The sequence below is a fragment of the Lycium barbarum genome, chromosome 12 (assembly GCF_019175385.1).
Source record: "Lycium barbarum isolate Lr01 chromosome 12, ASM1917538v2, whole genome shotgun sequence".
Taxonomy (NCBI): domain Eukaryota; kingdom Viridiplantae; phylum Streptophyta; class Magnoliopsida; order Solanales; family Solanaceae; genus Lycium; species Lycium barbarum.
The window spans coordinates 59,016,502-59,029,158 of record NC_083348.1 but is presented as its reverse complement, the minus strand read 5'-3'; the positions used below and the strand labels follow the sequence as shown (position 1 = coordinate 59,029,158).

General features: G+C 34.8%; 3 protein-coding genes across 7 annotated transcripts; 2 read left to right on the top strand and 1 right to left on the bottom strand.

The window, feature by feature from the left end:
• The first annotated feature begins 308 nt into the window (after positions 1–308).
• Positions 309–1,659, top strand: LOC132623476 (uncharacterized). Its single transcript, XM_060338230.1, has 2 exons — positions 309–727; positions 1,091–1,659. The coding sequence occupies exons 1-2, from the start codon at positions 619–621 to the stop codon at positions 1,378–1,380; spliced, it is 399 nt and encodes a 132-aa protein (XP_060194213.1). The 5' UTR covers positions 309–618; the 3' UTR covers positions 1,381–1,659.
• A 1,563-nt stretch (positions 1,660–3,222) lies between these two features.
• Positions 3,223–6,882, top strand: LOC132622750 (probable histone chaperone ASF1A). The gene is made up of 3 exons (XM_060337414.1): positions 3,223–3,525; positions 5,866–5,981; positions 6,072–6,882. The coding sequence occupies exons 1-3, from the start codon at positions 3,417–3,419 to the stop codon at positions 6,444–6,446; spliced, it is 600 nt and encodes a 199-aa protein (XP_060193397.1). The 5' UTR covers positions 3,223–3,416; the 3' UTR covers positions 6,447–6,882.
• Positions 6,883–7,506: 624 nt separating this feature from the next.
• Positions 7,507–11,579, bottom strand: LOC132622333 (uncharacterized). 5 transcript variants are annotated; one of them, XM_060336927.1, is made up of 8 exons: positions 11,424–11,500; positions 11,153–11,220; positions 10,518–10,748; positions 10,073–10,123; positions 8,492–8,748; positions 8,151–8,270; positions 7,980–8,048; positions 7,507–7,890 (listed from the first exon to the last, which is right to left on the bottom strand). In XM_060336927.1, the coding sequence occupies exons 3-8, from the start codon at positions 10,723–10,725 to the stop codon at positions 7,810–7,812; spliced, it is 786 nt and encodes a 261-aa protein (XP_060192910.1). In that variant the 5' UTR covers positions 10,726–10,748; positions 11,153–11,220; positions 11,424–11,500; the 3' UTR covers positions 7,507–7,809. The 5 variants fall into 5 exon arrangements, with proteins under 5 accessions (XP_060192910.1, XP_060192907.1, XP_060192909.1 ...); XM_060336924.1 differs by lacking the exon at positions 11,153–11,220 and having other exon boundaries at positions 11,424–11,579; XM_060336926.1 differs by lacking the exon at positions 11,424–11,500 and having other exon boundaries at positions 11,153–11,417.
• Positions 11,580–12,657: the final 1,078 nt, after the last annotated feature.

Here is a 12,657-nt window from a genome sequence, read left to right as displayed (position 1 = left end):
TAGAAAAAATAAATAATTTAACAAATTTTAAGGTCATCTATGTAGACATTTAGTAAAAGCGGCTGAATCACGCTTCCTTAGTTAATTTCCTAAATTTTGCTTATAAGGGGCTGATATCACTTAACTAATTAATTAACTTCTTTCTGAAATAAGTTGGCGGAGGAAAAACGCAGTTCAACTTAGATCATGTCCTACGCTAATCTATTTGCCACAATTAAATTTATTTACATTGCCCTTAATGATTCATCCCACAAATAACGTGGTCCCCTGAAACCTGAAACCTAACAAATTTATTTTTGTCTTCCTTTTCTTTTGTAGACACACTCAAAAAAAGGGCATCTGTTGCTTTCTTCTTCCTTGTTTAAATTTTTTGATTTAGTTTTCCGTGATCTCGAAGACAACTTCGTGGCATTATTGCAGCCAATGTCCCACGAACCTCAGCCTAATTTTACTAATTAGTTAGCCATATGATAAATAGTGCGTGTCAAAAATGTTATGTATATATGAGAAGTGAATGTACAGACATTGAAGCATGCGATTACAACAAGCAAAATTGAGAGAACTTCATCACTACAGCTTCCAACGTTATGTTAAAATCAAGGTGCAAATCAGAATCAAATGGCTTCTTCAACTGTTAATTATCCAGCAATAACTGTGCCATCACGGAAATGTAGGATTATCAGTCAAAAGCCATCACAAGTCAGAGCTCAGAGCAATAGCGATGAAGGTATTTTTGCTTAATCACTATCACGCGTAGCATGCCTATCATTACTAGAAACAGAGGTTTTTCCACTGACAATCAATGAAAAATTTGCGTTATAAAACATGACTTTCCCACCGAACAAGCTCATTGGGAAAATGCATGGTGGGAAATAGGTTTTCATTGAGACACTGGAAATTTCCTAATTTTTCCGTGTGAAACACTCCTATTTTTCTTTTCTCACTGAGTCAATCAATCAAAATATCTATGAGAATAGCCATTGAACATTTTCAGTGGGAAAATAGTGATTTTTTAGTAGTGTATCTACAAAACTTGTTTAATGATTATAAATTTGGTGATGATCTTAATTTTGAAGTTGAAAAATGGCAGGGAGATCATGGCGTGTTGTTGATGCACATTTACAAGTTTTGAGGGAAAGAATAGAAAAAGTGAAGATTAAAGAAAGCTTGGAGAGATCTTTAGCGTGTAAGCAGGGTTGGAATTACTACTCAACTACTACAGCAAGTACATGTTTTGACAAGAATCAGAAGAAAAAATTAGATCATGTATCTCAAAGTGTTGAATTCTTCTGCATGGTTTGTGGGACACTTAGCTTCACTATTCTTGGCTGCACCCTTTGCCTGTACCTGACCTCTATTTTAGTTCATTTGAGTCTTTGAATTTGATTAGATACTGCTCCTGTTTGTCGATAATCTCAGACCAATCGATGAATATTATTTCGAGCACTACTTGAACAGTTGAAAGCAAATTTTCCGCAATGGTAGCTGAATTTATAGATGTAACAATATATATTGATCTTAACTTACCTTTTTTGTACATTGTTTTGGCCTTCTAAACTTCAGAGTTCCCTGGCTTGCGGATCTGCTATAGTACATGTGAGGCCCTTTGTTGATGTAAGTACGCTTTCTTAAAGGTGAAAACGAATAAAAAGCGTTGGATATGAAGCACTTTATTGACGTATTCATTGTTACAACTTTTATGTTCGACAGGCCTATTTTCATCGGAAAAGGCTCAAATATACCTACAATTATTTCTTTGGATGTTGGTTTGTTATATTAAAAGTTAATAAATATTATATACTTCTTAAAATTAGATTATTTGTCTACAATTAAAATTAAATATTGTATTAAAAAATTAATTTAAAAATATGGTTTAGAAAAGGAATGTATTTAAATGGGGAATGATAAGGGTAATATTTTCATTTCAACTTTTTATTCATATGCTATTAGTTATTCATGCATTAACTATTCCCTCTTCTACCCCGCATACAATAATACATAGCTTCTCTCATAACTTATACATGTATTAGTTATGCGATTCTAAATTGCAAACCAAATGTCGTACTAATTTTATGCATGCATAACTTACTTCCTAACTATCTACCAAACGTGGTATAAGTAGGCAAAAATTAATACATGAATAAGGGTGTCTCTTTACTAGCTTCCAAACATGGTATAACTTAATGCAGAATTTAATACATGAATAACTTGTCTCTTATCTAGCTACCAAACGACCTCTTGTCGTTCCTTTGTTTTTTCCAAAACAATTTATCTATCCCAACTCCATTTAACTTTCGCAAATAATTTGCTTCACTTTCAACTTAAATATTTTTCCAGACTTTAACCTCAATTATACGTCTAAATGGGTCATAAGTAGGAAATGACACGTAGCGTTCCAAAATTGTCGGATCCTGAATTTCTTTTCCCACTTAATAAAAAAATTAAAAAATGGTCTTAACTTGAAAAAATTGCTGGGAAGAAGTTTTTGTTTCCCATCAGGCATAAGTTCTAGTTTTTGCCTATACGACAGAATTTGTGGTCAATTGAGCAGATTTGCTGTCTTGAAATATCCTGAACTTCAAGTCATAAGGTCTAGTTTCTGCCTAGAAAGCACAACGTGTGGTCAATTGAGTAGGTTCATTGTCTTGAAATATCTTGAACTTCTGCCTTACAGACAAAACTAATTTATGTCCACAATTTATTCCAGATGAGCAATAAAAACATGAGAAAATTACACTGTATGTTAATTAGAGCAACAATGCTACTAAAATTGGCCTATTTTTTTAATTCTTACAAAAAATGACCCAAACTTCTCTCTCTCTCTCTCTACCTTATTATACGTTTGTATATGTTGGGCTATTTTTTGTAATGTAAATTTTGAGCTATTTATTTGCAATGTAAGTGACCAACTTGTATATTTATGAAATTTCCCCTAAAAACATTGCATAGCGGGTTTTTTCTTAAACAAAGGCTATTTTTTAAGAATTCTGCCAAGCGAGACCAAAAGATAAAGACCCTCTTGGAGGTCATTTGTGAACTTAAGGGACACTAAACTATGGGCTTTGAAGAAGGGCCTTATTAATTATCCACAAACGAAATAAACCGAACTCCCGCCAAAACAAGAAACCGGCTATACCCTGTATGCCTAAGATCAACCGGTCATTCATATAAATACCCACTCATCAAAATTAAAAATGATACCCATTTCCTCCGTGCATTCAACTGAACTCGTTCATCTCTCTTTTGCCTTTGCCCATAATTCTTCCATCTCTCACAATTCATATAAATAAATAATCTCGTGTATTTCATGATAGTTCCATAATCTCCAACTTTCTCTTCTATAAAACTAACGCCGTTAATTCTCTCACATAATAGTATATACTTAGCTTTAATCAGTTTTGAATATAGCAATAACGATGACTGCTGTGAATGTAACAAACGTCGCCGTGTTAGACAATCCGTCAACATTCGGTTCGCCTTTCAAGTTTGAAATCTCTTACGAATGTGTTGATGCTCTCAAAGAAGGTCAATTATCTCTGTTGAAATTCTTTCGTAATTCGTACGTATTTAGTATGATTATCTTGTTTTATCTTGATTGTATCATCTCGGTGAACTGGTTAGGGTTTTCGTAATTCATATCTATTATAAGTTGTTTATAGTGTATTCATGTAGTTGATAATCAATGATAAGTCAATTGTTTAAGGATTTTTTTTTCCAGACATTCGTTTGTGATATTTGTTTTTGCTTCGTTGTATCATTTCAAAGACCTGATTATTGGTTCTATTTAATGAGAAGCTGTTTATAATGTCTTCAAGTTGTTGATAATCCATGAGAAATCATTTTTTTTTACAATCTATTGGATATTTTTTTCATGCATTCGTTTGTACTAGTAGAATTTAATGGTTTTTGCTTCATTGTATCATTTCGAAGACCTGTTTAGGGTTTAATTTAATGAGGAATTTGATAAGGAAGTTGTTTACAATTTCTTCAAGTTGTTGATAATGGATGAGAAATCAATTTTTTAACAATCTATTGGATTTTGTTTCATACATTCGTTTCTGATATGATTTAATTGTTTTGATTCGTTGTATCATTTTTGAAGACCTAGTTATTGGTTTTTGTGTATTCAGAAAGTTGATTTTCAATTTTGTTACAATGTTATCGTGACTCAGTTGATAATTGTGAGAAATCAGTTGTTTTGCTGTAATCTAACGGATTTTCTTACAGCGATAAATGGAGGACTTTAGATTTGTACATTCGAAATTTCTGTTTTTTCTACTATTGCAAAAGTCAATATGAAATGGTTATTGTGCCTATAGTGCGTTAATTTTAACGGAGAGCTTGTAAATGATTCCTGATATATAATCACTACTTAGAAGAATTCCTGACTTATATCAATGAGAGAACGTTTAATTAAGATAGCGGTCTTCGTATACCATAACTATTTGTAAAATCGTCTAACAGAAGTCAAATTTTGTTTTGTGATGGGTAAACATCTTCGAGTGTTCGTAGATGTAGTGAAAAGTGTTTTGTGTTTGAAGCAAGGGCCTATTTTTGGTGCTTCCTCCCGTGATAGGATACAAAATGACCGTGTATCAATTTGGTTTATTTTCTTGAGATAGGGTTCTTGACAGTAATTAGTGTGATTTCTCTCATTCATGGTTACTGATTGGTTAGTCATGCGAATACTGGCGCTGAGAGCATGTGAAGATCACTGTAGGATACTAGAAAATAAATGTGGATGGAACTGTTGGAATATTAAACCACTGATACTCATAAAATATGTAGGATAGCTTTGTGTTAAGGTCTATGGTACGATTTGTGCCACGATCAGTAAGAAGTTAGGAGTCTCTGAGGAAACTTAACATTATCGTGGAACGGAAGTGGGCATGATGTAAGTATTTTTTTCGGGTTATTAACCAGTAGCCAGTTGGATAGAGGAACACTCGTGTCCCTCGCTGATGCAACTCTTAGGCAACAGGTTCATCTTAACCTAGTTTTCAATGCGGAATGCGCGCACACAAAAAACCCACTAATATCTCTGTGGTATCTCCTTGGTTATGTGTCTTACAATGCGAAAGTACTTACAATACTACTATCGTGGAAAAAACTCATAACAAAATCTTTATTAATCAAAAAAAAAAAAAAAGAACTCTGTGGACTTAATAGTTTAGCATTGTTAGGGAACCTTCTATTCTACTTGAACTGCTCCCTGATTGTAAGTTTTCTGGAGGCGAGGTTTTCTCAATCAACTGTCATATTTGTCAAAAATAGTACAGAAATTCTATTGTGAGTATGAGAAGTAACTGGAAAAAGAGTCATACTTCATTTGTTTTTCTTTAAGGACTCTTTATTTGTGACATACAAAAGATTGTTTCGAGGAGCAGAGTCTACTACTGCTATTATGGAGTTTTTATTTCACATATGTACCTTGGAAATTCAGATTGTTTCTTTCATGTAGTATGGCACAAAAATGGGTTTTGCTTGGCCCAATAACCACCAGCGTATTTTGAGGCCTTAGGGAGTAATTGTGTAATACTTAATGGTGACTTGCTAAAGAAAAGTAGTACGAGTACTTTTTTTTGTTTGTTTTTTTGTTCATTTTCTCTTTTTGGGATTGAAATACAAGAGAATAATCTTTGCATTGTAAATCTTTTCCCAGTAAAGATACATAAGGCAATTCTTTGACAATCACACACAATGCTCCCACCAAATTGACCTTTTTTCTGCAGATGCTGTTCTTGACTGTTTTTCAAAGTTTAAGCGACTAAGCATGTTGCTCTTTTCTTTTCAAATAAGTATTATTTATATGTTGGTTAACTTAACAGCTTTACTTAGTTTCTATTTGCCTTATTTTGCATGCAGATTTGGAATGGAAACTCATCTATGTTGGATCTGCTGAGGATGAGACGTATGATCAACTACTAGAAAGTGTGTTTGTTGGCCCCGTCAATCTTGGAACTTACCGCTTTGTATTGCAGGTATCATCTCCTGGCTTGACAAGTAAATTAAGTTGTACTAGGTCTAATGCCTTTGTGCTGATTGGATTTATGTCCTTATCCTAATACTAGGCAGACCCTCCAGATCCTGCCAGAATTCGTCAAGAAGATATAATTGGTGTCACTGTGCTCCTGTTGACCTGTTCCTATGTGGGTCAAGAATTTATACGAATTGGCTACTATGTGAACAATGAGTACGACGATGAGAAGCTGAAAGAACAACCTCCCCAAACGGTTTTAATTGACAAGATCCAAAGGAACATACTAACAGACAAACCTAGAGTGACAAAGTTCCCTATCAATTTTCACCCTGAAAACAGTGAGACTGGAGAGCAAGCCCTTCCACCTGATAACGCAACTGAAGCAGATGGGAATAAAGAGGGACTACCTTCACCTAAGTATGAAGAGGGACTACCTAAGAATGGACCAGACGAGGGTGGTGCCTAACTGTGGAAGGATGTTAACATTTCGCCTAACTCCTAACGTTTTAGTTTGACATCATTCTGTTGGGCCGTCATCTCATCCCAAATCCTCATACATGATCAGTAAACTCTTTTCTGATATCTTGGTCTATCTCGGTGGAGCTGTTTTGAAACTGTGTATAAACACGAGTTGCATTTTGTGGCTGTTAACCTGGTTGTTTTCCCTTCCGTATGCATTCAGGAATGGTGTTAGAAACCTCTGCTTATATAGACACCATCTTTAGCTTTATAGTCTACTTCCAAAATGTTAGTTGAGAAGAAATTGTTGTGACCATATAGTTCTGCTAACATTGATTTTAGTTTTGTACGTAATACATTCTTGAGGATTCAGACAGGCAGGAATTTTTTTACGCATTTATTGTATTTTTGGCTAGCAGCTACTGATTCACATTTTACCGAGATGGGCCAATTTATGATGAACGGCACCATTTATTTTGCCGTTACATTTTTTTAAAATCTGATGTATGGTCATTTTGATGTATGCTAGTCACTTTGCATACTGATACAAATTACAAACATTTTTCCTTCTGCTATATGCTAATGCTAGTCATTTTGCATACTGATACAATTTTAAAATCATTTTTCTGAAACATGCTAATGCTAGTCATTTTGCATGCTGATACAAATTGGAAACATTTTTTCCTTCTGATGTATGCTAGTCATCCTACATACTGATACAAATTCGAAACAAGATATTGCAGCACCTGTAAGTCAAACCTGCAAAGTCACTACAGTATGAGCATATGGTAGTATGCTGATTCCCTTTGCACTCTGCCACTCCGTAAATATTGCTTGCTGTTACAGCATTTTAAAGGCAATGAAAGAGGTAGTCTAGCGGAATTCCTCAAATTCTATAAACGAATCTCATGTGATACACCCGACCGCCCAAAGAAAAGAATCTAAGCAATAACACAGCAAGCATACTTTCGACGGAAAGCAGTTGAAGAACGGTTTTTGTTTTATCCTTGCAGAAATAAAGTGTGGGGGTGGCGTAGGGGGTTATCTGTCAATTTAGTCATAACATCTTCACAGAAATATAAATTTGAAATTTAGTTTCATTTTACAGAACAGATTTGCCAAAAAGCTTTGAAGTGCAGGGGATATCTTTGTAATGCACTTGCTAGAAAAACAAAGCTTCAGATTCAACAGCCCAGTACAAAATTGCTCTTAGATCAAAAATTGAAAAAAGGAATGTGATATTTTGGGTGACACTGCCGAGCAATCACAACTAATTCCAGCCCTATCAGACATGTAGTTCCTTTTGCTTCTAACTTCTTGTAGCAAGAATTCCTGGTCAGCACATATATAGCAAGATCTAACTACGTTCTTCACTTGTTTTTCTGCCTCTTCCTGGACTGGTTCATTCTTGATTCTCTAGCATTCTCCGCAGGCAAAAAGTTTTCCTTATTCTGCAGTAAATTTGAAAATTCTTATTTGACTTAACAAGGTATTTTATGAAGAGTAACATGGGCTATCAGGACCAGATCTTAGCATGTACCTTCTTATACTTCTTCTCCCTGAGTTGCCTCTTCATTCCTTTGCTTTTCTTCTTTAATCTTGAAGGGTCCTATTATGATTCATAAATTATGATGTAAGCAATTTATGAAAATATCAGGCTTTTTCACTAAGCCAAAAATTAATTCATGCAGTAAAATGCAAACGAACAAACCTGCCATGCAATTGCGCTATCCTCCTCCTCCGGAAGAATTTCTCCTTCAATTTTTCCTTTTTCAGAAAGCATAAGTTTAAGCCTCCCTTCTTTCAGCAGCTTTACGGAGCGGGCATGCCTCTGTAACAAATATGAAACCTTTATGTTAGATCAGTCACAGTGGGTCAAAATCATGTGCATAAGTTAACGTGCATTAAGATTCTTTAACATCGAAAGAGTAAGATTGTTGGCTGCACTAGTAACGGGGAGGTGTTAGCACCACAATCTTTACATGGAATATGATCTACAGAAGTAAATTTAGTCACAATTGGAAAATGAAAACACTGATATTGAATGCTTACTTTGGATGTAAGATGAGCAAGTAGAGTCTGAACTGTCAAGCAGACGATTCTAGGACACACCCTGCACTTATAAACTGATTTACATTTCAAGACATATTCTGAAGCATCACTTGGAATCTCTTCGGGCAGAGAATTATTCTGCATATTATCTGATTCTGCAATAACCTTTTCAGACGAATAAGTTTCAACAGCAAACTTGGTGTCCTTTAGAGTTGTAACATCTTCATCACTCGTTGGAAGACCTACCAATGGTAATTTTATAAAGGACTTAGAATTGAACACCAGAATGATTCCTAAGCACTTAAATTATTTTCCTAAATAGAAAGGAAGATATGGCATTATAGCTCATGTGCGACACGATTAAGAATAAATAAAATCTAGAGTTGCTTCTCTGAAGTTGATGAAAGCGGCATGGAGAAGCAATCAATAATGGGTTTTACCCAAGTATTTTCGTCCTGTATAAATCCCTTCCATATTGTACTTCATGTGTTCAAGCAATGTTTCTCATAATTTTTAACTTTAGAATAATTTCGATGAACACAAACTCTTAGCAAACAACATGATATTTCCTTTTCAGTTGATTCAGAACAGCAGCACGAGCCAATTACAAGCTGCATAAAAGAAATCTACCGTATAAATTATGAGAAGAGAATCAGAGTTCAGAAAGATCTTTCTATTGCCATCTAGAAATAGCAGCCAAATAAGTTCTCATTCAGCCCTAACTAGCAATTTAAAGATGTATATTGGTTTCAAATAAAACAAGAAAATCTAAAATCATGTTTTCCATAATTTAATTCATTGACTTGATAGTTATAACAATTACCAAATGCCACAAGGATGTGTGGAAGATACTAAAGAAAATGTGAATGCAATCTTTCCCGAATTAGTCAGCAAGAAGCCTTAACACTCCAGATGGAGAGAACAGCTATGATGAACACTAAAGCCCAATTCTTTAAGATATGTTCATCTCCATGAAGAATTACCAATCAAAGGAAAAGAAGTGACATCCCTAATTTCCTGGAATTTCCGATACATAAATTCTGCAGAAACTTCACGTTCGATATTACAACTCAAAAGCTGTAGATTCCAGACTAGGAATACGTTTATAAGACTGCGGGTCCCGCAAAAAGTTGGACATCTAGCAGCTGCGGGTCCCATTTCAATTCACACTTGACTAGAGATAATCCACGTTCACAGTGTAATGTGTCAAGTTGTTAATCTTTCACAATCAAATGATTACCCAAGTAACAAAACAGTAAGAGTTTGAAAACAGCGTATATAATGTTGATCCTACAAATATGGAATTGGGAAATATAGCAGCTTCCATTTTTATATATATATATATATATATTTTTATGAAGTAATTGATTCTATTCAAGGCATCCAGAAGATGCAAAGTAGTTTCAAAAGATTGAGCACAAGAATGAGCTTCCGTTTTTATATTTTATAACTAAACACTTCCTTGTATGTGGATTAGTGCCAACATAAATACTTATAGTATACACAAGTACGATTTTCAAGCTGAAAATTTCCATCAGATACATGACTAGCCAAAATTTGGGACAACAGATCAAAGCCAACCTGATGAGTCAAGATTAACTTCGTTGGCAGAGCTATCTTCGCTCTCATATCCTGCAGAAAAGGGAAACAAGAAGTAAGGGAGGAGAAAAATATGTTATCGGTGGTACCCAAAATCTTAGAAATGGATGAGTGGCCCGAAACCCTCATAAACCCCTTTGCAAGCCCTTTTACAGTACATGTGAACAATTTATAACTCAACACCCTCCCACACATGTAACCCCATTTTGTTGTTCACAACTAAACCTCAATGTAGACTTATGGGTGCAAGAATGGGCTTACGAAAAGATTGGCTCTGAAGCCATTCGAAAGTATCTAAGCTACCAACTCAAAGCAATGGGTGGAGTGGCCATTGTCTAAGAATACCAGACAAAGTTCCACTAATCCAGATAAAATATCAGTAAAAAATAGAGAAAAAAGCAACTGCAGATCATCAGGATAAATATACCAGAAGAAGATTCGTTTCCCCCTGTCAGTCGAGCAACACCATCATCCTCCTCTTCCTTTGCATCATCATCGTTATTATCATCCTCCTCCTCCGACTCCGCTTCCTCTTCCGATGCCTCTGCCTCAAATTCAGAGTCATCGGATGAAGAAGACTCCGAAGGAGCATCTCTATCACCATGTTCAAGCTTGTAAAATCGCCTTTTTATCATTTTCTTCCAACTTTATTACTCAACTGCAAGTAATACAGGGAAATTCAAGAATATAGCATATATAGTTGATTACTTTACTACAAAAAGACCCCCTTTTCTCAGGAACACCCTTTTCTTTCAACTTATAGAAAGAACACCTACTGAATTTGATATCTAAAGAAGCGACACAACCGACTTAGCCAACCCATCATTCATTTACTCCAAACTAAAATAAAAAACAGCATCCCTACTATAAATCAGTTGGCCTCAATCTCAAACTAGTTGGGGATAACTATAGTAACTTTTGCTACAAGAGAATAAAAAGAAATCCATCAAACCAGCAAATAAAGTTGATTACTTTGCTTCAATTAAAAAAATAAAAAAGAGGAAACCTTCTTTTTCAAGAACCCCTTTTCTCATAATTGGAAAAATAAAAGAGCATCCCTACCATTAATCAATTTAGCCATAATCTCAAACTAGTTTGGGTGGACTCTATTACAACCCTCTTCTGTTAATCTGAACATGAAACCATGACCATGGTCAGAGTTAAAATAGCTTCTATGTATGGTACAGCAAGCAAATATGAGTATGATTATATGAATTTGAGACAAATCGAACAGAATCATGGAACTATTCTATGATGGACATACTCAATTGACTGTATAGAGAAAAGGGTTTCATGCAAATAAATAAACAATAAGAAGAGAAAAGAAAGGCACCAGAGAGAAATAGATAGAGAGCTGATTGTAATACGAAGAGGCAGGGTTTTGGACCAAAGAGAAGGGTTTTGGTCGGGGAGGGTTGAAATCAGATGTAGTCAAGATTGACCTTCAAATGCCACCTGTCCACATTTTATTGGTCCATATTAAGTTCCCCTTTGCCTTTTGGCTAAATTACTTGTTTTAAAATTTCATATAAAAGTAATTCTGAGAAAACCTCTTATTTATAGCTTTAGTTTATTTTTGAGCAGAGTGCTAAAATGATCCCCTATCTATGGGAGTAGGTTCATTTTGGTCCCTCAAATATAACTTGAGCATATTTAATCCCTTAACTTTGCTAAAGTTGTGCACTTTTTATCTCCCTAACGGAACCCGTTTAAAAAGTAATGATAAGGACAATTTTTTCTAACGAATTTCAACTTATAGTGCTATATCCTTTCTTGATTGATGCACATTTTATTTCTCCATGCCTTCTTTATTTCTTAGGATAAAGGAACTAAGGAAAAATCATAGCTGATTGACCAGATCTTATAACATCGTTCAACTTTCTTGAATAATTCTGAAATTTCGAGGGCCCATGACACTAGATCCTCCTGAGCCGAGCATCATAGATGACTATTTTCAAAAATGGGTTTTGGGTTTGTAAAGAGATCGATTGAATGGATGGAATACAAGAAAAGGCAGCAAAGGGAAAATCTTTTAAAACCAACATATATTTGCTTAAACAAATATTTCCTTCCCTGCCCCAAAATAGTTTCCAGGTGCATGGCTTGTTAGAATTAGTAGTCAAGAAATCGAAATCAAATAGTCAATAAATAGTTTCCAAAGTTACTTTAAACTTCATATGCTTTGTCTTCACTTGCTAACATAACAAAAACTAAATCAAAATCAAATAAGGAGTTAATAAAAGTATCTCCTTTATTGAGAATATGTTACCTTCTGAGAAATATAGTACTGTAGCTTTGTACAGTAACTTAACCAAAATGAAGAGTTACTGAAATCTACTCTTTTACATCAATCTTTAGCATCAAAAAATTAACTCTTTTATGCATATCAACCTATCTCTTTTAGTCTGCTATGCAAATAAACCTATCCACATTGTCTTCAACAGCAACATCGACTCATTTACACCAACCTTCAGCAGCAAAAATTAACATTTCACAGTAGGAAAACTATATTCTTAGAGCAGCAAAAAATTTCATTCAACAACAGCAAAACACAATCTTTTACAGCA

Coding starts and splice junctions, on each gene's coding strand:
- LOC132622333 (XM_060336924.1), bottom strand. CDS start 10,725: ATGATAAAAAGGCGATTTTACAAGCTTGAACATGGTGATAGAGATGCT. Junction 8,749..10,072: donor AGTTAATCTTGACTCATCAG/GTTGGCTTTGAT, acceptor AGTCCTTTATAA/AATTACCATTGGTAGGTCTT. Junction 8,271..8,491: donor TTGCTCATCTTACATCCAAA/GTAAGCATTCAA, acceptor TATTTGTTACAG/AGGCATGCCCGCTCCGTAAA.
- LOC132622750 (XM_060337414.1), top strand. CDS start 3,417: ATGACTGCTGTGAATGTAACAAACGTCGCCGTGTTAGACAATCCGTCA. Junction 3,526..5,865: donor TGTTGATGCTCTCAAAGAAG/GTCAATTATCTC, acceptor TTTTGCATGCAG/ATTTGGAATGGAAACTCATC. Junction 5,982..6,071: donor CTTACCGCTTTGTATTGCAG/GTATCATCTCCT, acceptor TCCTAATACTAG/GCAGACCCTCCAGATCCTGC.
- LOC132623476 (XM_060338230.1), top strand. CDS start 619: ATGGCTTCTTCAACTGTTAATTATCCAGCAATAACTGTGCCATCACGG. Junction 728..1,090: donor TCAGAGCAATAGCGATGAAG/GTATTTTTGCTT, acceptor GAAAAATGGCAG/GGAGATCATGGCGTGTTGTT.